Source organism: Melanerpes formicivorus, unplaced genomic scaffold (genome assembly GCF_026170545.1).
Source record: "Melanerpes formicivorus ecotype bairdi unplaced genomic scaffold, bMelFor1.0.p_v2 SCAF_35, whole genome shotgun sequence".
In the NCBI taxonomy this organism is placed as follows: domain Eukaryota; kingdom Metazoa; phylum Chordata; class Aves; order Piciformes; family Picidae; genus Melanerpes; species Melanerpes formicivorus.
In genome coordinates, this window is record NW_027142387.1 from 2,468,851 (window position 1) to 2,496,690 (window position 27,840).

The 27,840-nt window shown below is 39.0% G+C and overlaps 1 protein-coding gene across 4 annotated transcripts in view; it reads right to left on the minus strand.

The window, feature by feature from the left end:
• Positions 1-27,840, minus strand: part of SUGCT (succinyl-CoA:glutarate-CoA transferase) — a 339,487-nt gene that overhangs the window by 188,039 nt on the left and 123,608 nt on the right. For all 4 annotated transcript variants that reach the window (XM_068156838.1, XM_068156840.1, XM_068156841.1 and 1 more), the window contains exons 10-12: positions 23,533-23,604; positions 19,198-19,295; positions 6,666-6,768 (exon numbers count right to left, since the gene is read on the minus strand). In XM_068156838.1, the coding sequence (XP_068012939.1) occupies positions 6,666-6,768; positions 19,198-19,295; positions 23,533-23,604 (273 nt within the window). The remainder of the gene's footprint in view (positions 1-6,665; positions 6,769-19,197; positions 19,296-23,532; positions 23,605-27,840) is intronic.

Below are 27,840 nucleotides of genomic sequence, written 5' to 3' on the forward strand. Positions count from 1 at the left end.
CACCTCAAGTACTGTGTCCAGTTCTGGGCCCTTCAGTTTAAGAAGGACATCGAAACACTTGAGCGTGTCCAGAGAAGGGCAACAAGGCTGGGGAGAAGCCTTGAACACAAGCCCTATGAGGAGAGGCTGGGGGAGCTGGGATTGTTTAGCCTGGAGAAGAGGAGGCTCAGGGGTGACCTCATTGCCATCTACAACTACCTGAAGGGTGGTTGTAGCCAGGAAGGGGTTGGTCTCTTCTCCCAGGCAACCAGCACCAGAACAAGGGGACACAGTCTCAAGCTGCGCCAGGGGAGGTTTAGACTCGAGGTGAGGAGAAAGTTCTTCACCGAGCGAGTCATTCCCCATTGGAATGTGCTGCCCAGGGAGGTGGTTGAGTCACTGTCTCTGGAGGCATTCAAGAGGCGATTGGACGTGGCACTTGGTGCCATGGTCTAGTCATGGAGTCTCTGTTGATAGGTTGGACTCGATGATCCTCGAGGTAATTTCCAACCTTAGTTATACTGTGATACTGTGAATAGGGCTGAATTTCTGTTTCAAAATAGAATTTAATTTTAGACACTTTCATGTGGATGTTTCACTTTCAATGAACTGGCACTCCTAAATGCAAAGAATGACTCCATCAGAAAATTTCCAACCCATTTTAGTACTTATTTAAAAGACACATGTACAATTTAATTTTTCTCTTGTCTGTTAAGAATTACTTCCAGACACATCATGTAACTTCAGGCCTTCACCAACTGCTTTCCAGTTGCAGAAACCTCTATATGTAATAACTCCCTGCAGTATTATGGACATGAATATAATTTCATTTGACTTGGGATAGCCCTCAGTGGGCCACAAATGTCTAGTTCAACAAAGAGTAACAATTAAAATATGGACATACTAAAACAAACAAACAAAAAAATACATAAAATAAAATCACACAAAACAAGCAAAGCCAAAACCCCAAATCAACAACAACCACGCAGAAGATGACTTAAAAAAAAACAACCCAAAAATAAAATTTAAAACAACATAACAAAGCGTCATACTCAATATCTTTCACTGTTCTGTATGTTCACAACACTGATTGTAGAAGCCTTTACCAGATGCTAGGACATTTTTGCCAGGATGCATCCAAATGAAATTACTTCCAAAATAAAAGATGATCTGGAGGTTAATAAAACCCCTACCACCTTCATCATTTTCCACAAATAATAAACTTACTTAAAGCGTCAGATAATTTCCAGCTATCAGATATTTCTATACTCAATGTGCGATGGGGTTTTTCCTGAGGTTTATTCAGAAAAATGGCTGGAGGAACTGTAATGGCCTTCTGGGACAGGAAGACTAAAGTTTCTGTAAAAAATGTTAAATTAATTTTTATAGTGATGCAAAGTCAGGGAAGGGTTGTTAAAGGATGGCCTCTTGCCACAGGGTGGAGTTTTGTTTTGGTATCCTTTTAGAGTCTGCAGGTGTTTGGCAGGGGCTGAAATCAGGGCCAGCTGTGATATTTCAGCTCCGATATTTCCCTCCCCATATTTCTCAGAAGTGATGCATCAGGGTGATGTCTTACACCTGATGTACTCAACTTGTGTGGTATGACTGTAACTGCCTTTTTTTCTTTTTCTTTTTTTTTTTTTTTTTTAGGGGGGGGTGGGGATGGGGAGGGAAGTACCACTGCACAGCTTTCATTTTTATTGTCAGCTGGCAACGTTCATGTAGTAAAATTAACCAACATGAATGGACTTAATCTGGTGAAGCATCAGATTAATAAACAATTTGTTAAAGTGCCCGTAATATTTCTGGGTTGTTTTGTTGGGTCTCATCTATGCCAGCCATTTAATTAAAGTAATAACACTGTAATAAGAACAATGAAAGAAATTACATTGTGAAAAAGAGGAGAGTAATGTTTTAAAGAAAACATTAAAATCCCAACCCTTCGGTCCCCTCACTTAACCAGCAAAGATCTCTGTTCTTTCATACTTTGCTGCAGTACAGTGCGTACCTGTTTTTGTTTTGCTTTATCTTTTGGGAGAATTTGAATAGTTTCTCTTAAAAAATGGTATTCTCTTTTAAGTTTGTTTTGTTTGGAAAACCTCAAACCACATTGCATTTCATACACATGTTCCCCAGGGTATGTTAAATGGGACCATACTGAGGTAACCAGCAAGTTTTTTAAACCACTTTAAGAATTCCTTTAATGTTTGTACTATCTTGGCCTGGTTAAAAGAACACATTTTTTAAAAAATAGCTTGAAAAAGTTTTGACTATAAAAATCTTCATTAAAATAGTCTATACTGTACAATTAAGAGTTTGTAAGAACTTCTACAAACATTCTTTCCTCCCTCTCGTTTTTAACAAAATTGTTCCCTTAACCAGTGGATCTGCTGCCCTTTCTCTCAGCCTTTTGATCCATACATGCACGAGTACACATATACTCCCAGCCACAGACTGATTGACTTAGCAGTACAAATGCCTGTGGTATTCATTTTAGCTTCACAAATGAATAAAAGATTAGAATCGGTGGGAAAAGTGGACATTTCACCCCATTCATGGAAAAAACAGTATCACCTGGCACTCCATGGTTTTTGGCAGCTCACTTGGAGTATGATTGAAGCTGTTAACGATATTAACAAAATGTCTTGGGATCAAAAATGTGTTGTTTTATCTCAGCTTATTGAAAACGTTATACAAACCACTCCTGGCCTTCTGAATTCTTGACATCCTTTTAGTTAAAATAAAGTAAAATAAAATCTGAAAACATGACCTACCTGTAGCTGATTAAATTCCACTAGAGCATTTCAGTCAAGTCTTTGCTTTGCTTTCCAGTCTCCTCAGACTGGCTTCCGTTATTGCTTTGCATTATTTTACCTCCCTCCCTGAATTTATAATTTTGGCTTGTACCAGCCCAGTGAACCCTGTGAAGCGTTACTGAGAGGTAAGCTGGCACATGCTTTGATGACAGCTGATGTCCACCCAGTGCATTGTGGTCACACATGGAGCTACATTGCAGCTACCATGAGTGACGGCTGCGTTATTGTGAGAGACCAAAAGTTTGTCTCTCTTGGTGTGAGTCAACAAAGATAAAATCACTTGCTGCTTGTGCAGACAATAGCTGACAGAGCCACTGGAATGACTCTTGGAAAGTGCAAAGATAACATTGCTCACTGGGCCACAGCTGGCCTACAACAATGACCCAGCCATTCAGGCCTTCAGGACAAGATAATCTCCACCCATCAAGTACCCTGGAAAGGGTAGACAATGATGTGTAATGAGTGGGGGGGGGTTGTCTGGATGGAGGGCCCCCCTCCACCCCCCATCCAGATCTCTTGCCCAAACACTCAGAAATGCACAGAAAGATTTCCAGGGAAACGATACCTGGATATTTACCTAAGGATTATTTCCTGCCCCTGGAATTCCTGAGGGACAATACTTGGACACATACTAAAAACTGTATAAAAGACTGGAGCCACTACTGGCTAGTAGGAGGAGAAATACACGGAAGGAAAATGTGGGGGACTGTATCCCCCGGACTGGCTTAGAGGGAGAAAAACGGAGATGAAGGAAAACACAGGAGACGGACCATGCCGCTGAGAAGGGAAAGCCGGGACAGTGCTGCTCCGGAGAAAAGAGGCTGCCCAGAGGACCACAGCTCTTCTCCAGCCAGAGCCTCAGCACCGTTCCTGTACCAACCCAACATCTCCCCAGAGGACCACAGCTCTTCTCCAGCAAAAGCCTCAGCACCGTTTCTCTACAGACCCAGCACCTTTCCTCCACAGATTCAAACTGCCTTGGGGGGGGATGAGGGGTGTGGTAATATAATTCCTTTTCTCTTCTCTCCCTCCCTCTCTATTTTCTCCCTCTCCCCTTCTTATGTCCACTTTATTTATGTAATAAGTAGTCTAGCTGTTGATATTTTGGCCTCGTTTGTGCCTCTAATTTCACATCACGGGAATGTTCTAAAAGAACTTGAGTCTCTTTCCATCTCCGGACCGAGATATTTATGAATACTGAATTGTGCAGATCAAAATAGGAAGACCGAGGGAAACAAACTGAGGTTTAAAAAAAATGGAATTGTGTCTATATCCAGTTCTGCTGATAACGCCTAGAATGGAAGAAGTCAGCAAAACCTAAGTATCATATATAAGAGGTAGAGTTTATCTGTATTGAAGTGTCACTGGGTTTGATGCACTAGGAAGAATGATTACAAAGTTCTCATAATTAATGACTGGGTTCAGCTTTATACACGAGAAAAAAATTCTCCCTGTCATTACAGTATGTTCTTTTTAGTAGGCGCTGTTATTTTCTCTGTTATAACTATGATTTCACAGAGCAGAGGACACCTGGATTACAGAGTCTCAGGTGCTGCTAGGGTTCTGCCCTTGTCTTAGGTATAGTCTCAGGGCATTGTCATGTTTCAGAAACCAAAAATGCAGACTGTTTTAAGAAAGAGCAAATCTATACACAAACACGTGTTTATCTCAGACACATTCTCTCTATACAGCACAAGACAAGTAGAGAGAGAGTGAGCAAGGTACAAAGGCAAAAACAAATGTAGTTATAAAGAGACTCACAGAAACCCTGACACAGGACTGAAGGGTCAACACTAAACTATGTCCCTGCACGCCAGGGCCACACACTGCTTAAACATCTCCATGAATGGTGACTCCACCACTGCCCTGGCCAGACCGTTCCAACGCTTGCTAACTGCTTCAGTAAAGAAATACTTCATAACATCCAGTGTAAACCTCCACTGATATAGCCTGTAAGCATTTCCTCTAGTACTGTTGGTTGATACCACAGAGAAGAGGCTGCCCCCCCCCCCCCACTCCAACCTCCCTTCAGGGAGTTGTAGAGAGAGGTGAAGATTAAAAATCTTTGAATTGATTTTGAACCTAAGCCTCTAAATCCAAGCTATCCGTGACACAGCAATGAAGCCACCTGTGAAGGTCTGAAGTCTAAATCACAGTAAAATTTTGTGTAGAAATCAGAATATACTTATGAGACTGAATATGTTACTCTCTGAATTGTTGGCCTGCTGGATGATCTCTCAGATATGCAAAGGTGGAATGGTGGGGGCTTAATTTTATATTAGTGATGTAAAGTAGCTTGTCATAAGAGTAATACCTTAAAATGTCAACAATCTATTTCACAAAAGATGAAGAAAGGACTGCAGTCCTTTTTTCCCCCTCCCCTTCAACAGAAAACTGAGAAAATGCTTAAAGTCACAGGCAGCACCAGAAAGGAAACAAACCTATATATAATGTCCAGCATCACCAAACATAGTGACATTTAATTTCCAATAGTAGTAAGAACAGAGCTTCTGCATGCAATGTATTTCAGACAAAGCTGAAGGAAAGACAACAGTTTCCAGGAGTTTTGTGAGGTCAAGCACTGTGACACCTGATATGTAAATTGATATAATTCTATAAAGTAATATATATTTAGGTGAATTCTAAAAAGATCAAGCTAAACAAACTAACCTGCAAGTTAGTGGCCATCCCACTACATACTATGTTTTAAGAAGCCATCTCATTCAGTGTGAATCTGACTTCTTAAAGTTTGCAGCATCAAAAAAAAACAACCAATCAAACCAAGAATATTCTTCCAGTGTTGCTCAAAGTACAGCCAAGCTAACCACGTCCTGTGTAAAATGCTCTTGTTGTATGTTCTTCAAAGCCCAACCTTAATCCCTTTGAAAGTTATGAAGTGAACAATTTGGCCCACACATACTTTACAGCATAATCTTAAGGAGAAATAGCCTGTTTACTTAAAAAAAAATAAAAACTTAATAAATCTTTCCTTGCAGTAGTCAATATCATCCTATACCTCAAAAAGGATAATAAACATCAAAAACACATTTATTGTAAACATATTCCCTCATGACAAGAATTGTTTTAATTGTTCTTCCTTCCAAAGACTTCAATAGTATTCACAATCCTGACAAACATTTCTTGACAGCAGACACACAAAACTGGTTGCTTTTTTTTTTCCTCCTCCATTACTCAGTCCTTTTTCTGATCGCTCTCATTATTATAGATTAAAGGGAGGTTCATTACAAAATAGAAGAGCTGTTAAGTTCTCTGTTACACTAGTCAAGACAGTTTAATTCTGTTTGTGTTGGGCCCTTTAAATCGCAAGCCAAAAGGTGAGGAAAAGGGGCGGGATCAAGAAATGTGTAGATAATGTAATGCTACAGATACTCAAAAGTTAAAATATTGTAATTAAGTATATATGCAATTCACTGAAAGACTTAAAATTTAAAATAAATCAATAAAAAGCTGAATCCAGAGAAATTACCAGGCCCAGAAACAGTTAAAAATCTTTCTGCATTGATCGCTTGTGGACATCAAGAAAGGTACTTTTCTGCTTATTTATCTGGCAAAATGCAATAGTACAGTTTCTTTCCCTGATTTACCTACAGGTTTTGAATGACATGACTCCATACAAAACATGGAATACCTACAGTTTAAGGCATTATAGCAAAATCTGTCATTCATTTAAGGACCTGTATTTAATTCTTATTAGGCCATGTTATTTACTTAAACCAAATCCCACCACACAACTCTCAAATCCCATTTTCAAGTAGCTGAAATCAAGTCTGAGTGGCAGGAAAAGCCATTGTTACTCAACATTTGTAAAACATACTAATAAGATACAGAAATCACTTGGTGAAAACCAACCTGAGGATCCGCAAACACTTGCTGCATGTTGTTGATTGGCCCATATGGGACTCCGCTACCTTCAAAGAGCTGCAACCACTCAATTGTGGCTTTTTCTGAAAACCTAAAAGCAAATAAGAAGCATGTGGTTTCAACTCCGTGCCTCCAGATTCCCAAAACATCTTCTCCCTCCCTCACTGCTTCCATACTCTTCCTCATGAATTTCTTCCCAGCAGCAAATGCCATAACAAGATGTACTAGACATGTTTCGAAGATAGAAAGAACAGAGCTGAGCTGAGCTCTATTTCTATCTGATCACCTGAAGCAAACCAGCAATTAGGTAAAGCTGAATTCATCAAGAGTTTCAAATAAGGATCAATGGGTTTGCTCCAGTCCTTTACTGCATTAATGTGCTTCACATTTGTTTTCTCTTATGTACATTTTTAACCACAAATAGATCAATGTAATGTAAGTGCGAGTGCAACACACAACACTGCTCACTAAAAGGTGGTGAAGAGTAACACAGTTTTTCCTCCATTACACTAAAAACATATGTCACGATTAACAGCCACATTTTTTGGTCAGATAGCAACACTGATTATGCATTTGTTGTATGATTATATAACCTACCCTAAGGACATCCAGGCCAGCATATATGAGTAGTGCCAATGCTGGTGAACACATCATTCCACAGAGTTTGTATCACATTCAAAAATGTCAGCTTAGTTCCTTCTAAGCATTCAATTCCATACCTAGTAGCACCACCATTTCTCCTCTTTTGATAGATACTATTTCTTTCCTTATCTACACTCACGAAGAAAACACACTCTTGAATCAACACTAGTCAGTGAGAGGTGGTATTTTCTGCACCTGTCTGGGATTCTGAATCAAAGTGAACATATTTGGAGATCATACCTTAAATTTAATCAAGATAAATAACACAGAGTTCTACAAGATTATTAGGAAGCTAAGGATCTACTTCATCATACATAGAACATGGAAAAGAAATGAAGTGTGATATAAAGACCTGAGAGAAAGGAAATAACAGGAACCTTGATAAGGGACAACCAATTACTGCTATTCTGTAGCTCACCAGTAGAGTTCCCCAAGCATTACCCGGAACAATGGAAAAAACATTCAGTTTTACTTCCACCATATTAATGTGCAAAAAAACACCTTCCAAGTTTCTGTTGGAAAAGTTACTAGTAAGAAAGCCCAACAGCACAAACCTCCCTAAGTCATTACAAAATCAAACTCTATGTCTTCTTACACATACACCAGAGGCTGGCTGCAGAGCCTTTCATGTTGCCTTTAGACTAACGAAAATAACCTTGTGATGGTGACAAGTTAGTTATATTAAGTACACAGCACAAGTATGGATCCAAGCTTCACAGTTAATGCCTTTCTCCCTGTATAGGAACAATGATCTTTGAGGGAATAAATTCTGATAGCCAATGCATTTGGCACTCTAAATGATTAGGAAAATGCACAGGCTTTGCACAGCTCTTCTTCAGAAATAGAAGCTTTACTCCTACTGAATGCACATGAACATAACAAGTAATTAGAGTAAAGAAAGTAGCAATAAACCAGAAAAATCAGAATAAAAGGCTTTAAAAGTGCAAAACGAGTTACATATAAAAAAGAAAAAGCAACACTTCTGAACAAAACAGATATGACTGTTGCACTGTTCAACTACACCCTTCATTGAATATTAGGATTATTTCATGGCAAAGATCAAGCCAGTCATACAGATAATGCCAATCTTGGAAACATCTAGGGTCCAGCTAATTTAGTAATCTATTGCTGACCATACCTAGAACCCGTAATATTTCAGGAAACTGGGGAAAAAAGGTAACTCAGAGAGATAGCAAACCTTTCTTCCTCAGTGACTGAAGCCACTAGAAGAGCACCATTTTAACCTAAAATATTATTTGTGGTCCCTTCAGTATTCTGTTTGGTGATAATTCCCATAATCCATGTATTTTTATTCACAGTCTTCTGTAACTAAGGATTGGAGCTCAAACAGTGTAAATACTAGTCACACTAAGAACTGTTTCCCATGAGTTACTGGTGCTACACAACTGTGCTGTTGTCTGCTAGCAACAAAGACATTTCCCTCCTGAGATGCTTCATATTTCATGGCCCACTAACTCACTTATAAATTAAAAAGCTTTTTTCAGCTACTATTTTTTCTTACATCTCAGCCTCCAGTACTATGTCATTTCTAAGAAGAGACAGCACATCTACATGAGGACTCTTGGACTCTGCATCATCACCATGAAGCCCATCAGTAAGAGTTTACTGTAAGTCTTAGTATTTGTATCATCACTCTCTTGATGTGCTGGTTACTCAATAAGGGGTGAAGTGAGTGCATGTTTTACAAAATTTCTATGGGTTGTGTGAATTTCTGAATTTTTAGCTTCTGCTTATGTTTTTCCTTCCTATGTAACAAGTGATGTTCTGTTTTAAAATACACTTATATTGAATGGACCCAACAATTGTCTTAGTCTTACTAATTAATTTATTGGTGGTTGGAGAGAACTCCTAAAAGCTTTCAACTCATTCAAAGATGTAAAATCCCGCATTCTATCACCCTCAAAAAGACACACAGCATTTTCTCTGGAAACTGAAACTCTTGACCAAAATCTGATGTAGAATAGCTTCCTTTATTTGTGGTAAAAAGGGGCTGTTGAGAGCATGTTATTAAGCATTTTGTTTCAAAACAAAACAGAACATCACCACTGCCAATAAAGGTCTATTACTCAGATTCTGAAAGCAACAGCAGGCAACTATTTGGATTACTCAGTTGTGTTTTATACATTGAGATATCTATTTTTTATACATTGAGATATCTATTAGGGAAGAAACACTGTACAAAAATCTGGTAAATGATAAGGTGGGGATAAAAATACCCATGTTTACTTCTCTGATGTCTGCTGCACAAGCTTTGAATGACTTACTTTATTGCTAGCCTGCATACATAATTCTCTCCATCTCAATATAATTTTTAATAGCATCTAAACAAATACCATAAGCTTTCCTTATAGCAAAGTGATGATGTTTAGGTTACTAAGTATCAGTTGAAACCATGCTCAGCACTCCAAAATACCAAGTAAAGAACTTCAACAAAATTCCAAGAGAAGTAAAAGACTGAAATTCTCTCTCCTGCAAAATGAAAAGCTTTGGAACAAGAAGAATGTGCAAGGCCTGGCAAAACTTTTTTCCCCTTACCACTTTTTTCAAACTATTTTTCTGTGCTTCAGTATTGTCTTTTATAAATATCCTCCTTGCTGCAGAATGTCCTTTTCTTAACTGAAACATTCTGCAATGTCATCTGCTCTCTTTCAGTAGGAAAAAAAAAAAAAAAAAAGTAACTTTTATAAATAAAATCACTGATGGAAACACGCAAAAGGCTAAAGGATGTTCTGTCTTCCAAATTTAACCTAGTAAAAATAAAATAAGATTAAAAAAAAATCGAAGTCTGTAGAGCATCTGAAGTCTGAAGCATGACACTTGTAAGTGAATCTTCATCTGTCCATGGAACATCAATGATACTCAATGACTGCAAGAGAGGTTAACCACGTGATTCACACTACAGCTTCATCTATTTCCAGATGAGTCCCTTTTCCCTCTAAAATGTTCCATCTGCTATAATTACATAAGTGCCATTTAAATTACTTAGGATTTATTTGTAGAATCATTTTAAATCTGTAGCTTAGCAGGCTACAATTATTACCAGTATTATAGAAGTTCAAAAGGATTTACTGTACTTCTTTGTGGTGTGTATTTTGAATGCAGGCTGAATGCAGACTCCTTAAACACCACCACCAGTGGGAAAAAAAAAAAAACACAACCACTGCTAGGACCTTTCATACAAATCCTGTACTGAGGTTTACTTCACTGAAAGAGGTAGTCTCCACGATATCTTATTTGTATTTCAAGCAGTGAATTACACAGCACTCATGAAGCTACTTAATTTGCAGTGCTGCAATGAGGCATCAGGTTCTGAAACATCTAACATCAAAGTTACATCATGATTGAAAATAAGAATAGAAAGTGTAGCATGAGCTGAACTAATTAAAATGTTATTTCGTGGGAAGAAATCCAACTAAATATATTTTTCCTCAATTTTTAAATCTAGCAGACACCATTAAATGAAACAAATTATACATTTAAACTAGACACTCAGTAAATTCATTAAAAACTATTACAGCACAATGTAAGAAATAGCCTCCAAAGCTCCAAATATTAGGACATAAACTTTTTTTCCTTACACAAACCACAAGTCTAGTTTTGCTTCTTCAAAAGTATAATCTAAATCCCCTTCTGCTTTCTAACAAATTCTAATTTTAAACCAAGGGTGAATGGATCATTAACTGCAAAAAAAGAAAGTGTCTGCCTGACTTGCACAAGTTGGATGAAATGGCTTTAATGAGTTAGAAACATACCCAAAGTCCATTAAAATGTACTAAGTTTCACATTTTGTTAATTATTAATGTCAACTTTGTTTCTTTTTTTAGCAACTATTCTGTCTTTCAATGAAATAAAGACTTCTAAAGCATGAATGAATCCAATTTGTGTGCATTCTTTGCATATATCTCCTTTTCCATATTTCCTAGGAAACCTTCAATCACTGCTGCATCCTAGGTAGAAGAGCATCCATGTTACTCTAATGGATAAAGCCATCCAACTCCACACAAAGCTTAGAACAACTACTGAAGCCAAATAATGCTCTTTTCTATAGGAAGGTTATGGCAATTAATTTAGAAAAGTAATTTGGACAGCTACCAAACACAGATGGAACAGCAACATCTAGGATAAGTTATCACTTTTTACATGCGGCCACTCATAAAAAACATTCTCTGTTCTCGCTAAAGTCCACAATAGCATTCCTGTGTTTTCCAGCACAACCCAAGTTTCCATTATGGTTTTTACATTGCCTTGTTCTACCAACTGTCTATTTACTTTCAGATATCTACAATATTTTCTCTCTTCACAGCTAATCAGCTTTTAAATGGCAGTGAAGTCAGTGAGTTTGTGCAGTTTCTTACAGAAGCATCTCTGGAAAATGCTATATAAAAGTTGTAGAAAAAATTATTTCATAAATAAAACAATGGATAATGCCTTAGTCAATATACAACTACAACTTTCAAAATTAATACTATAGAATTTACTTAATACTCTGTAAGCAGACACTTGGATACTAATTAACCACTCAGCAGAACACAACAGATTTTGCTGATGGATATTTAACTAATTTGAGAGACGTAACATAGACCAGATTCTGACAGCTACAGAAGGTGCACTCTAGACATTTGTGGGTACCACAAATCCACCCCAATACAGAATCACAGAATGGTAGGCATTGAAAAGGACCTCTGGAGATCATCTAGTCCTGTTTCCCTGTCAAAGCAGGAGCACCTAGAGGAGGTTGCACAGGACAACATCCAGGGAGGCTTTAAATGACTCCAGGAACAGAGACTCTAACACCTCTCTGGACAGCCTGTTCCAGTGCTTCACTACCCTCAACATAAAGGTCTTCATCCTCAAGCTTAGATGGAACTTCCTCTGTTCAAGTTTGTGCCTGTTACCTCCTGTCCAGCCACAGGGCATGAATACTTTCCCCACCCTCCTGACACCCACCCTGTAAGTATTTATAATTTGTACATATTAATAAGATCTTCCCCTTAGCCTTCTCCAGGCTAAAAAGCCCCAAGTCCATCAGCCTTTCTTCATAAGGGAGATGTTCTAGTCTCCTAATCATCTTTCTAGACCTTTGCTGTACCCTCTCAAGAGGATCCCTGTCCTTGAACTGGGTAGCCCAGGACCAGACACAATACTCCAGACAGGGCCTCATCAGGGCTGAGCAGAGGGGGAGAAGGATTTCCCTCTACCTTCAGGCCGCACTCTTCATAATACACTTGATTTTTTGCATACTATAAATATTACTATCAGTTTAATAGAACTATTCATAAACCTTCATCTTGATTTGCAAAATTTGTGCTAGAGATGAAAGGACAGAGAGATTCCTTGATGAAGTTTTGCATACTGTTTTAAAACCATATATGATTTTCAAAGAATAGCTACCAAAGAGGGAGAAACATGTATTGTAAAATGTGTAAAATCCAGCATGTTTCAGAACTAGTTCTGTTTGGATTCAGATAATGTTAGACTGCGCACATGAGAGACACACTTCTCAAGTAAGCAAAAGGACTGTGACTTCTATAGCTATCACAAAGGAAGTGCAAATTAGCTGAATAGAATAGAACAGAATTAACCAGGTTGGAAAATCAGCTAAATAAACACATATCAGTATAAGTACATGAAGAATAGTTGAAAGCTATATTGATTTTGTTACTTTTCTTCTTTTAACTGTTCAAGAGGAGTAAAGAGCTAACAAAAGTCAGGTCAAAAAGTTCATTCAAAAATCAATGAAAAGATCTCCCTAGATTTCAGCAGCCTTGTAACCAGTAATCTGTGCCATCAGAAACAAAGATGGCAAGTTCCTTTTCAGGAAGGATCTTGAAATCTATACACATATGAAAATGGTTTGAAGTTTACTAAATGGTGATAAAAGAACAGAGAAAATACACATTAGCTTACCCAGTCCAAAAAATCAGATGTTTGAGCCATTTCAGATCTCAGCTGCACACATAGAAGTCAACATAAAACTAGTAACAATTTAAAGCAAAACATTGTAAAGCAAACTGTGGCAGTTTGATAGCTGATGCCTATGCAGCTCTAGCATCCAAGTACTAATGATAAGGTGGATGACTGGGGCCAGGTAAGCCTTACCAGCTGGGCCACATTGAAGTCACTTATCTTTCGAACTTCAGGCACCTGTCTGCTGAAGCAGTAGACAACCAGCTGTTCATTCCTGTAATGTTACCAAGGGTCTGTGAGGCTCTGCGTTTACAAAAAGAAATGGTGGGGATGGGGAAGGAGATCTACAGAGGCTGGGTCTGTTTCACCAACTGAATTCAACAGTGCTGCACATCAGACAAATATTTTACATTACACTTTCCCCTTTAGGTGCTCTCCTCTCCTGTTACAAGGTGGAAACAATTTAGCAACAATCTTATTAACTGAGGATCAGGTTCTCCTGTGCTTCCTTCCTGCTGCTTCCTTTTTCCCTCACACTTCAATATGCAACATGCAGCTGTGGTGCACAATGAAAGGACTTTAAAATATAAGTGCTAGGAAAAGAAGTTCCACTCTGAATCATTTCCAGCCCTAACACTTCTGATTTTAAGTCTACAATAATTTAGCTATAGGTGCAAGAGCACTAATCATGATGAATTTATGTCTTCCATTACACAAGCTGCTTCACTTTACAGGCTGAGGGTAGGTCTGCTATTTTCCTCCCCCTGTACTCCTACAACCCCACACACTCAGTTCCATTCACAGGTTAATTTCCCAAAGTACCCTGGAGTACACATTCCACTGCAATGTCTTAAAATGTGTCTACATTACCAAAGTGCAAGGTAGGATTGATGTTCAGCTTCTGAAGTAATTTGAGGAAGGAGGTCAACAGATTAAGCCCCCTTCCTCAAAGTAGCTTCTCTCAAGACTGGCATTATACCAGCTTTTGGACAGATGCATCTCAGATTTCGGGGGCACACTATATGTGTCTTGACGTATGTATGCACATATACACATATGCATGCACAGACACACGTACACAATAATTCACAGTGTGCCTGATACCATTCTGTTCCAGAGGAAACAAGAGTAAAAGTGGTAGGAGGTGGGAGAGAGGAACAAAGCAACAATTAAAACTTGCTTCTCTTGGATAGATGTACATCTAACTCACAAACCAGAGGTTTCCACTGGAAACATAAAAACCAGAGTGCTCTGTAGTCTGTCAGTTCTCACATGAGCTGGAAGTCTCAGGGGCCTCTGTAGTAGCCATTGAACCTGACCTCCACCCAGGTAGGGTCATTTTAAACTTGACTTCTGGCACAAACCCAAGAAAGAAAGGCATTCAGAAGCAGTTCGCTTTTGTCAGAGTTCTGCCTTGTTGTCGTTTGAGGAGAATGTAACCTAAATAAAGAGGAAGATACAGAAAGCACTGAAACTCCCTTTTTTTGTAAAGCAAACACAGTTGATGTATGAATGCCAGCAACGGGAGGAGGAAATAAAAAGCTGGAGGAGTCATAGGAAGTGGAGGATGGGAACAGGAAAAAAGAGCATAGCAAGAAGAGGATCAGAGATGGAAAATGGACAACACTACCAGTAGCAAAGGAAGTATAAAATACCCCATGGGCCTATATTCTTTTTCCCTGTGACTATATCCCAGTGGTCCTTGCAGCATGGTACTCATTTCCCCACAGAAGATAGAATTGAAAAGCACTCCCCTTCTTAGGATGTCTGAGACTGTTTTCTGTAATTCCCTCCTCTTGCCCCAGTGTGAGAGCTGCATACCACTCCAGAGGAGTCTACCTCCCAGTACCTTTCATTGAGATTTGGCAGTCTCTGCAGATATGTGAATTTACCCTCCTCTACCTGTTCTCCCTTCTTCATTCATATGCACCCTATGGAGGGAGTTCAGAGGTTTTAAGCAGGCAGCAAGCTGAGGTGAAGAGCTAAGGACAGATGTGCTTCACTCTTCATTTCTGTCAGGGAAGAGAGAGAATGAGGAAAATTTTCCCTGAAATGGATGAAGTAATTCACACCTCCTGGAGCTGTTTCAAACTACATTTATGTCTCAAGTCATATTCATCTCTATCTTGTATTCTCAGTCAGCTCAGGACATCTGACAGTAATGAATAGGTCATTTCACACCTTTCTGAAAAGTCTTAGACCTAAAGGTCAATTTCTGCTAAGTGCTTCATAATTCTCATGCTTATCTATCTGCCTTGAAATTTGCCATGGTTACTGCATGTGGTGAGTAGAATTATTATCTAAATTAGAGGTCATGTGAGTCAAGAATTCCCAAAGTACAGACTTTAGGGGAAGAAAAACCAACAACAAAAATGCATTCCTTAACATTGATCGGTTGTACCAATGTTTCCTTTGTGCACACATCTAGAATAAATCTGTAGCCAATCTCAATTGCCTAACATTTACCCTAACAAATGAAAGGCATCAAATGCCTCCTTACTATGCAGAGTTCAGATGTTTTTTAAAACACCTCCACCCATGTTGTGAATTAAATGTTCAAGACTTCAGGCAGTTCCTGACCCTTTGAGTAGGTATGTACATCTCCTCCTATTCCTAAGTAAAACCTGGGAAATCCCTTTCCTAAAGAGGTAGAGATTAAGAATCCTTCCGGCTGCACTTACTAGGAGCTCAGAAGTTAGTCATGATTTACAGTTAGTCCATTTTGAAGGGAAAACAAATGATGCTTTAAACACTAGTGATGTGGTAGTACAGGAAGGATGTATAAAGTGAAAGTAGCAGCAAAAAACAGTTGAGGGAAAGGAAAGAAAACACAACTATACATTTCCTCTTGCATCCTTCTAGTCACTGTAATTACCGTTAAGATGCTGAGATGTAGACCAAGACCCTGAATCTTTTCACGGGCTTTATCAGCAGAAACACTGTCAAAGGTTTCCACTACAGGACCGTAATTCCCACTTATATTTCCATGCATGTACAGAAGAGAAGAAACATTTAGGAATCACTAGATTCCTATACATAGAGGCAATGTTTTACCTGCTTTTTACTGCTCAGGCTGGCACACCAAACAAGTTTGCTGACTTTTTCCATTGCAACATCACTGGAAAAAAGCTGCTTTGCCTCAAGTTGTATGCAACTTGCCTGGCACAGCGCCAAAATGAGACACAAATGAATAGCCTGACTAAATCCTTAAAGGACTTTCATGTTGCTTTTTGCCTTCCATCACACAAATGAGAGGCTCTTCTCAACAAGAGTGACTGTAGCAGAACCCACGGCAAGAAAATCACAACTCTCCTAAGCTGCTCCAGCTCATGTCTCCACAAATTCATTCTGAGTTGGACAGCAGCGTTCATAAAGGGAACAAATGGGGGGGTCTGCAGGTGTTTCTTTCCAACTAATGCACCTTAGGTTTATATTTTCCATGTGCTGAAAGCTGTGATACTATCAAGCAATCAGTGATTTGATTAAGGTATTTTTCAGTGAAATTCTGCCATTACTATTTTGTCATTTCCCTTCATTTCTCAAGGGTTGACATTTTTCAGCACTGAGAAACTATTCATTTAATTCCGTAAGTAACTCCCAAAATGAACCACATATAATTTTACAAACAACTGTGCATTAGTGAATAAAAGCTAAAAGCAAAGTTACCATGGAATGTGTATGGAAACATATTTGACCTCCATTAGAACGCCGAAGGTGTTTGTTATGTTTTAAAACTGAATGCCAGATGAATTCACAATAATATGACATAACACTATTGGAAGGGTCTATTCCAAAACTGTGTTTAGAGTCACAAACTTGCTTATAAATTACACAGAAATTCAGCCTAAATGATGCTAATAAAACAGAACATAAACTCTGACAAAAAAAAAAAAAGGACATAAAGCAGTAATTGAAAGAGGAATGAGGTAATCTGATGAACTAATAGTTACAGACGTAAAAACAAATTAGAATTCTGGTGATTCATTCAAAGAACTGTTCCTTAAACTTGATCTTCTTATTCAGATATTGTCCATAAAAAAACCCTGCATTCAAAATTAACCACAAGCAACAAGCTATTAAGTAATTGATGTTTGTATGACAAAACAGCAGTCTCATAAGGTACCAGAGTACATCAGATAAATCCCATATTAAGGGAAATGAACTCCAAGTAATATGTCAACATGGACCAACTTTGAAACAGTCAAGAATACAAGAGCTCAAAAGTAGGTCCAATATTAACTATTCCCTTTCAAGGGCTTAAAACAAGCAGATGGAGTGGGTTCATCTCTGCTACCACAAAACATTTTTTTATAGGTAGGCAAGTAAAAGACAAGTTCCCAAAGTTCATCATGAACACTTGCACCATAATTATTTGAAAACTGCAAAGTCGCCTGGTACTTCAGTATTTCACTCGGGACAGGATATCAGCAAATGGCCAGGTAAGACAAAGACAAACATGTAGGCATGACAAGAAGAGGCAAAATTACTTTCTTTGTAGTCTAATGATTTGGGTGATTCAGGGTCTCAACAACCAAAAAAATGTGTAGGACTGAGAGGAAGGGGAGAGGTGCACTACTGAAACTCCTTCCTCAGATGGAATGAAAAGGGGAGGCATCTTACTTAATACTCCTTAAAAATAAGTAAATAAATGCAATGGCAGTTGTTACACATTTTTTGAGAAAAATTCACACAGGCCAAGTGTCAAATGACAGCATGGCTTTTCTTGAATCACTGACAAAAGCAGATATACACTACCTCTTCTGCTCATCCCCACAAGCATGAAGTGCTGCTGAAGGCACATAGAATACTAACCTCAAACCTTTTGATTTGAAAAGGATTAACCCAGAGAGAATTTGGAGCAGAGTCCCAAACAGAGGACCAGTGGTGAGGGAGTAGCAGTAAGTGGAACTTCCTTAGATACAGCAAGTGAAAAACTTGCTCACCTGCACTTCACAGTATCCCCAAGGTTGGAAGAGACCTCAAGGATCATTGAGTCCAACCTGTAACCACAGACTTCATGACTAGACCATGGCACCAAGTGCCACGTCCAATCCCCTCTTGAACACCTCCAGGGATGGTGAGTCCACCACCTCCCTGGGCAGCCCATTCCAATGATGAATGACTCTCTCGGTGAAGAACTTTCTCCTCACCTCCAGCCTAAACTTCCCCTCGCGCATCTTGAAACTGTGTCCCCTTGTTCTGGTGCTGGTTGCCTGGGAGAAGAGACCAACTCCTTCCTGGCTAAAACCACCCCTCAGGTAGTTGTAGAAGGCAATGAGGTCACCCCTGAGCCTCTATTCTCCAGGCTAAACAACCCCAGCTCCCTCAGCCTCTCCTCAGAGGGCTTGTGCTCAAGGCCTCTCCCCAGCCTTGTTGCCCTTCTCTGGACACGTTCAAGTGTTTCGATGTCCTTCTTAAACTGAGGGGCCCAGAACTGAACACAGGACTCAAGGTGTGGCCTAACCAAAGCAGAGTACAGGGGCACAATGACTTCCCTGCTCCTGCTGGCCACACTATTCCTAATGCAGGCCAGGATGCCATTGGCCTTCTTGGCCACCTGGGCACACTGCTGGCTCAACTTTAAACTTTAAACCTCAACCTTTTAAACTCAAACTTTAAACCTCAGCCACTACAAAAGCAAATGGTGGTCTGAGCATTTTATTTCCAGAGGTTACATTCATCCAGGATAGCAGAAAGCACTGGTTGTTTCACTAAAATTCATGTTAATGGTAAAAAATAAACTAGAATGGTTTCTGAAAACATAAATCTTCCTATTCCACATTTTTATTGGTGTGCGAAAGACAGTACATTTAACATCAGTAAGTGTTCTCGGTACTTTTTAATAAAAATACCCCAAATGAGTAATCTTTTTTATATGATGAGAGTTTCTTATACATGACTATTTGCATTAGCAGGTTCTATGCCATTTCTTCCCTTTTAATCAACTTACCGGGTTGACAATGTATCAATAAGTTCTTTTCTGTTCTGGACTCTGAGTGTATTAGTTTTGTATCTGGAATCTTTACTGACTTCAGGCAAGTTCAAGATCTAAGTAAAAATAAAGGTGAGTAAGAAATGTGCTTGGCAGAAAATATTTATAAAGTTAAGGAAATGCATTACCAATTTAAGATAGCTTTCCAAAATCCCTATTTCTGATTAATCTTTTCATATAGGTTAGGAAGCTAAGAAAAGATAATGCCTCCTGGTTAGTGTTACATAACAAGCACAGAAATTAACCCAAGATCCAGATCTTAGTTGATAGGTTTCACCATTAGCTAGGAGAAATTCTTATTGCAGCACAGGAAAAAAGTTGTTAGGATTTCACTGTGAGGTTGGAGAGATCTGTGGGATTGCCCAGCACTAAGTTATATGTCATAGAATAAAGAATGTGGCTATACTTCCTATGCTAGACCATGAAAAGATATGTCTAAGAAAATTTATTTCCACTTTGTATTGGGATTGGCTGAGCTGGAGTTAATTCTCCTCAAAGCATCCCTCTAGTGATGCGTTTTGCAGCAGTACTTGACAACGCACCAGCATTTTAGCTACATCTGAACAAGCATCCAGGCTGTGTTCTTCCAACATTTCCCCATCCCAAGAGTATGCTGAAAAATGGGCAAGATCTTGGGAGAGGACATACTTGGGCCAGCTGACCTAAGCTGGCCAAAGGGGTATTCCATGCCATACGACGTCAGCTTAGATGTAAGAATGAAGTGAAAGAAGGAAGCGGGGCAGATTTGTCCTAGGCATCTGTCCTCCAAAGGAACCACCAAACGTAGAAAGCCCTGCTTCCCAAGACCAACCATCGTCCTGCTGATGGGAAGTAGAGACTAACATCTCCCTCTGGCTTTTCGCTTCCGCACAGTCTATTGCTTTTGCTCATCATTATTATTAAATTGCTTCTATCATATAACTGGCTTTTATTATATTTTCCCTTGTCCATCTAAGGCGGAATATAGAGTGGATTTGGTGGGCATTTGGCCCCTAGCGAGGGCCAAACCACCACACACTGCAATAATTTCTGTCAAAAAAGAAAGAAAATTAAGAGGTGTTTTCCTGTCAATATGTCACCATTTTTCTTTATGATTTCTTCCAAAAGAAATAATGAAGAAAATTGGTGGCATAACCTCTAAGAAAGGAGAGAGATATCTTCTAGATTTTATTTAGGAGAGCTAAAACCCCAAGAAATTAATCAGTAAATGATGGTTCCATTTGATGAGTTATATGAAAAATGATCATATGGAGTTGCTCACTCTACTGTTTTAATTAACGTTCCTGACTTCAGCTTTAACTTAATGTCCATCTGTTGTAAAGCTGTGTGTCTATATATGTTCTCCTCAATTTTCTTGTGACTAACAAATGCACATTTGAGAAGTTATTCATTAATGTGCCATTCATCTTTCTGCATCAGGCTGCCAACATTATTTTCTTTATTTCACTGCAACCACTTGGAATGAAACTGTCGTTCTCTACTTCTAGGTCTCCTTCAAGCTCTAAGATGCACATTCAGACTTTACACTCTCTACATGCTGTCCCCCAACATTAGCGAACCTGTTTGTACTCTCCTTTGCTGTACACAAAAAGTTCAGCCTCCTGATGACTCTTGCTCAGTGTTCCTACTTAGACCAAAGCAGACACACAACAGGATGTGCTTACTCTGAAATGCAATCCAGCCAGCAACGTCACAAAGTTTTTCTGCAATCATCCCCATCCCCAAACAAGCTACAGTTAGTTGTCACTGATTCTGAAAATATCACAATGAATTATTCCACTTTTTTCTTTCTGCTTGCTTGAAAAGATATGGTTGAAGCAGAATGTTTGCAATTGTTTACAGCTTAAGCCAGCTGTTACATCTCTAGAGTACATGTTTTCAGGGCAATAGCTTCCCTACAGCCTGTATTTTTAGCACCAACTCATCTCCGAAGGGCTCTCTAATAGCAATTCCAATGTTTGAATTAGTGGTCTTTGTATTTACAAAAGGTTCACTAGAGTGTTGAAGGCCTTCCTGTAACAAGGTCCTCTTCCTCTGTTGGCTCTCCACCTTCACAGTGATTTAAGTTCCAGACCACCTTCAACAGCACAGAGCTTCTCTCTGACAGGTTTCATAGCACACATCCCTCCATTTCTGGGCAACGTTAACAGCCCAAATTCACAGAATCACAGAATCATTTTGGTTGTAAAAGACCTTTAAGATCATCAAATCCAACCATTACTTTACCAAGTCTGGTGCTACACCATGTCACGCAGTGCCACATCTCTGCCTCTTTTAAACACCTCCCGGGATGGGGATTCAACCACCTCCCTGGGGAGCCTGTTCCTTTCAGTCAAGAACTTTCTTCTCATATCCAGTCTAAACCTGGGGCCATTTCCTCTCATTCTGTCACTTATCCAAACATACAACAACTTGATAAGGGTAAAAAAAAAAATTAATAAAATGCTAACTGGTTTACAGAAAAATTCTAACCATTCATCAAAACTTGAAATGGGTTTTCCTGATTTTTTTAATCCCTTTGGAATATAAGCAATCATCATTTTTCCATATTCTGTACCTCCTAGTTTCAATTCCAGAAATACCTGAACACTTTTATAAGGATGAAATGAAAAGAAAACCCAAAACCATCAGCCTGTAAAGTAGGGCAAATATTCATTTCGCTTAATTTTAGCCCTACAGATTCGGAGGTAACACAAATCTTAGACACAAATCTTAGACAAGTTGCCTCACCTTCTGGGCTACCATTCACTCTTTACTAACTACAGAGGGACTATGTAGCAACAAGTCAAGCTGCACCCTACAGTGAGTCAAATGCATGGACTGTAAGGTTTTTATGACATTCTAGCTCACCCCATGTCAGAACCTACCGACCCATATCTTCAGCTCTGTGTTATCTGAGGACGGCAGGATGACCATCATTTGGTAAGTAATTCTTCAAGTGATAGAGCTATGTCCTGGGACTTTCTGGAAAGATTTCCTTTTTGAGACCATGACTCTTGGATAAAATTGAGTTGGTGCAGGTAGATGCTCATTTAGTCATTAGTCTTCATTCGCATTAAGATAATGACCACACTGCAGTGGTTGGACCACATATATAAAGAAAACCCACTGAGAAAACTTTGAAGAGGTTAATTTTTGACTTATTGAGTGAGACAATTCAAGTAAATGAAACCAGACCACACCAGACAGTAAGGACATGTACCCCAGACTGTACTAAGAATCACACTAGCATGGTCTTCTTACTACATATACCAGTTATTAGCTGTGAGCATCCATGGGAATGTAAAATGTCTGACAGAAGAAAATAATGCTTCATTTACTGAGCATGATTAATTTAGGTTAAATATCCAAGATTCCAAAGAAACACAATGGCAGGAAAAAATAGTAGAACTCATTTTTTCTGAAGATGCTGACTAATGCTATATGCAAAACTTCTCTTGTCTCAGCTGACACATTACTGGAGTCTTTTGTTTGGAATGTTGCTACACTTTATTTAGAAACTTTCTTTTCCCCTACAACCACTTTTCTTTTACAATGTATTCACTGTCCTGGGAAAAGCAATTCCAGGTCCTAAACCAACAGGAAAAGAATATGTGAAAACATGAGAAGTATTTTACAATTTCCAAGATACCCTCCTCTGAAAACAGAATTGCCAGCATTGCATTCCTGCAGTTCAAAGTAACAGATACCAGATTTTGAACACAGCAGTCCTGTTTGAAAATTTGATCTTCAACATCATACCTCTGCACCACTCCAAAGTCAGCCCACAGACTTGTAATATTTCTTTTCTAAGAAGTCTGCGAGTTTTTGTGTGAGCACAGACCAGTGTTCAAAAGGGCTGTACACACAGCAACTGTTTGAAGACATACAAGAACCATCCAACCCTCAGCTTTGCTTTGTTAAAAGCTATGCCTACCACGTATTTTAAGGAGAAATAGCATCACATTTCTTCATGGAAAAGGCACCAGTGACATTCATCACTCCTGACATTCACTATTCCCAAGTAGAAGGATGTTTTGGGGTTTTTTAGCTAATTAGCTGTGCAGCTGTACAGGCATCAAAAGGGGTTCAGCACCCACAAGCCTGGGAATTGAGGTGTTCCGAAAACAGAAGCAAAGCAGGGAACCCAGTTCAACTTCCTAAAGTACCAGCCAAAACCCAGGGTTAGAATTTATACTTACCACTTATTTTCACCAAAAAAAAAAAAGAGGGAATTAAGAAGCAATCAGTAATTATCTTCCTAGTCAGAGTGGAAACTATTACACATTTCTGTACTGTCACCTAACATATTACCTTGCACACAGTGACAAACTGCTGATCATTTCCAGCTCCCACCACGAGGTAGCCATCCTTGGTCTTGAAAGCCTGGAAAAACAAAGAGAGGTGATAAGCTGTAACTATACTACCACATCTTTTAAGTGAAAGCTTTATAAATAACATTCAAATTACTTCCTTAAATATTTCCATTCAGACTCAATCTCTGATTCCATAAAAGTGGCTCAAAGTCTTCCCGCAAGGAGGGATGTGGCCCTTTTGAATTTTCTGGAGTTCTTCTAGAGCTGAGAAGTTATCTTGGTCAATAGCTCATTTGCTGAAAATGTGTCTTGAGGCATCCTGAAACTTTTCAAGTGAGTCCCAGGCTCACAAGGACTGAGAAGGATTTACCAGGATAACACATCCTTGCTGGGAGCTATCTATTCAGCTTCACTGTTAGCCTGACTGAAAGCAGACAGCTGCACTGAGGTGTCACAGAACATGATCAAATCAAATAAGCAAAAAAAAAAAAATTAAAAATTGCCAAATAGCAATGACAAGTTAGGGACTCTCATGGAGATGAAAGGGGTAGACTGCATCTTTCAAGCTCTTCAGCTGAAGATTAAGTTTCACGATCGAGCTCCTGGAGAAAATAAGACTTCTTTTGAGCTTTAAGGATTTTATTCTTCCTTTCTGACTTCATTACACTGCCCTTACTGGCACCTTTCATGGTGAACAGAACAATTAACTGAGTAGGACACAACTTCCATTTCAGTCTAACTTAAATTTTAACTGGAAAAATATAATCACCATCGTTCTTTATTTTTTAGCCTTGTGTCAGGGCATCTTCTAAAACTGGTTAATGCAAACAGATTCCCCTTTCCTCTATTCCTCTCCCTGCTACAAGGGTAACTGCAGTTTCAGTCATATGTGTTACTGCCACACTTTCTGCAAACATCTGGGGAAAATTCTTTCACTATTAATTTTATTTCAGTTCAAAAGGCCAGTACAGGCTGGTGCACTGATGATGATGAGGCCTTATGATACTTTCTTGCAGAGAGCAAAACTCATTCTCCTCTCCCTTTTTTTTTTTCCCAATGAGTCACTATATCCTAATCTAAAGGTGTGAATTCTAACCATACATTTTGGCAAAATAACACATAAATATAAGTCCTAGTGTAGAAACACTTTAAGAATAAAAAGTCTTCTCGTGCCACTATGGGTTATTCTTCTTCACAAACAGGAATATACATTGCAACTTGCAATCTTTCAAATAGTTCAACTACATCCACGCTAAGACTCTTCTACCATCTGGTACACTAAAAAGCTTTAAAATTTTATGTGGAAAATGATGTCCACTGGAATGCAAGTAACTCTGCATCACAGTTAGGATATCACTTGTTTGCTCTCACTCTCTTTCATTTCCTAGTAAATAATATTGGACAGTGCTAATGTTTAGCAATTTATTTTTCACACATTTAATTAATAGCTCAGTCTAAGATTCTTAACAAGAAAAGATGAAATTCAGCAAACATTTAGTCCTAGGCATGCAAAAAAAGTCCCACCTACTTGGACCTATACAGTGAAAGTTCAGAAGCATGCATAGTATAAAGGTACTGCATATTCATGCAGAGGAAAGCAAGGAGCATGGCAAAAAGGTTGTACATGAAGGCATAAACACTTTTTAGATATATCTGTTCACACATATTTCTCTCTAAAATAACCATGACAGAGCCTGGTCTAAGATGCTCCCCCCTCAAATGGCTTATAGTAGCAGCAGTTACAAACTAAACTGTCACTAAAAACTTACTACCTTCAGTTACCCTGCCCAAATCCTGACCTCTCTTTGCTTGTGCTCTGAATTCTAAAACCAGCCACATGTATTTCACACAAACTATAGGTTAAACACTACATGTATCTGTGTGTGCATATGTAACACATCAGAGTTTTTATTGGTGGGACCACCTACTACTTCCAGTAATCACAAATTAGAAATTATTTTACACTTTCTTTTAAACTTCTAATCTGGATGCCTGTTACAGATTGCAAAGCCTGCTATGCATCTCAGATGTACTTGTACACAGATCCCCTTCCTCCACACTCCAAAATAGGTTTAAATTGGTAGTATGGGCAAATCTTGAAGAGTCTACTATTTATCAGGCACTTCTTTTGCACCTCGCCTCTCTGTAGGAAGAGTGGGGTCCCACAATAGCTGCACACCACTGTGAAACGTGCATCTGTACCCGTGGGCTGCCCAGGCAGCAGCGGAAGTCACTCCAAATTTAAGGGTCTGGTTGTTAGCATGTGTGCTTCAGTTGCTTTGAGGAATGTGTGGGAAAACTGATTATTCTTAATTGCACTGTACGTCTAAAAAGCTAAAACAACAATCATGTCATCCCTCCCTGACAAAAATGGTATCATCATAAATGCAGCAGTGTCTTTTTCCATGAAGCTTAACTCAAATGTCTTCGGCTGCTATTTTAAGCTTCCCATTACAAAACAGCTGATTATTTGCCAGTCATTGCTGCTGATAAAGCAGAAACTTCCAAATGTTATTACCACAATATTGATGCCAACATTTAAGGGTGATAACAATGGTTTTATTCATCATCCATAAATGTACACACACTACAGGTTACCACAGGTTACTGTCTGCTCACAGAAAGCTGCACAATCTTATTATGCAAAGGAGAGTAAGGGCAAAGTGCAGACAGATTTTAATGAGATTTTGTTTTGATAAACTGCTGTCCATCACATTGAATTATTTCACATTAGTGCAATAAAAGGCACTACACACACATGGCAAAAGTCTTTTTCCCTTTCTTTTTCAGAAGAATGAGTCTTTCTGGTAAGATTCTTGAAGGCACAAGCATGATTTAACCGGCTATTTCCATGTGGTATCCTGAGCAACAAGACACCACTTGGGGAAGACAACAAACAAGAAAACAAACAAACCAACCAATCAAAATCAGTCCACATCTTACTCATAGAAAAGGCAGAGACAGATTGTGTAGCATCTAGAAGCATAGCTTTCCAGCATGGTGTAAAAAGCTTGGGAAGACAATCTATAAATGATCACACTAAATGATACATAGTACATGTCACCAACATATGGATGTTCAACACCGGATCTCAAGGTCCAGTGTGCATACATCAACACCTCACACTGACTAATGGATATTACAGAATGTCATTAAGAGTCAGCACACTTCTGAGTTTTATCACTGCATATACCTGAGATACTTTGTGACTGAAACATTTTAACCTCCCTAAACACATGGAATATAAACTCTATTCACCTTCAGAAACATGTTCTAGGTGGCTTACCAGTATTCCCCAAAAATGCTATATAGACTAAACAGTAAAGACACAGGCCAAACTTAACCTTAGCTTATCATCAGAGAAGTCAAAGACTTGCTGAGGCAATATGAGGCCAAACAAACCAGTCTTTGCACTGTTTAAAGTCAATAGCCTTTCAAAATTTGCCAGCTTTCACAGTGTTAATAAAAGACCATCAATCTCTTGTATTTATTGTCTGCTTTATGAATTCTAAGCGTATATATGCTATGGCAATCATCAATTATACAGAAATATCTTTACATATGTTTCAATTTGCATGTTGATTCCACAACAAAACTTTAAAATGTAACGGACTAATTAAAAGATATGCCAATTCCAATCAAATGATCAAAAGTCCAGGTCAGTTTTCAGTATTTGAATCCAAAACATGAAAATCAAAACAACCAGCACATCTGCTGCTGCATATGGTGATGCTTTACACCCTCCATCAGGTATTAATACACATTCATAACATCTCCTCCAGTCTCCTCTCCACTTCTCCAAGATAAATGGTCCCAGCTGTCCCAACCTCTCCATACGAGATGCTCCAAGCCCTTAATCACTTTCATGGTGCTTCACTGTACCTGCTCCAGTATGATCACATCCTTGTTCTACAAACCCCAGAAGTAGACCCAGTTGCAGACCCAAAACTCAATCTAATGGTTATTCATCCTCACTGGTGCTGAGCAAAGGGGAAGAATCACCTCCCTCAAGCTGCTGGCAATGCTCTTCCTAGTACAGAGCAGGATGCTCTCTTTATTACAAAGGCACACTACTGACTCATGTTCCATTTTTTGTCTACCAGGACCTCCAAGCCTTTTTCTACAAAGCTGCTTTCCAGTCAGTCAGACCCCAGTCCATAGCAATGCATGAGGTTATTCCCCACATGTGCAAGAATTTGTGTTTCTCTTCAATTAATTCCTTAGGTCCCTGTTGGTCCATCTGTTCAGCCTATCGAGGTCTCCCTGTGTGGCACAAAAACCTCGTGTATCAGTCACTACTCCCAGT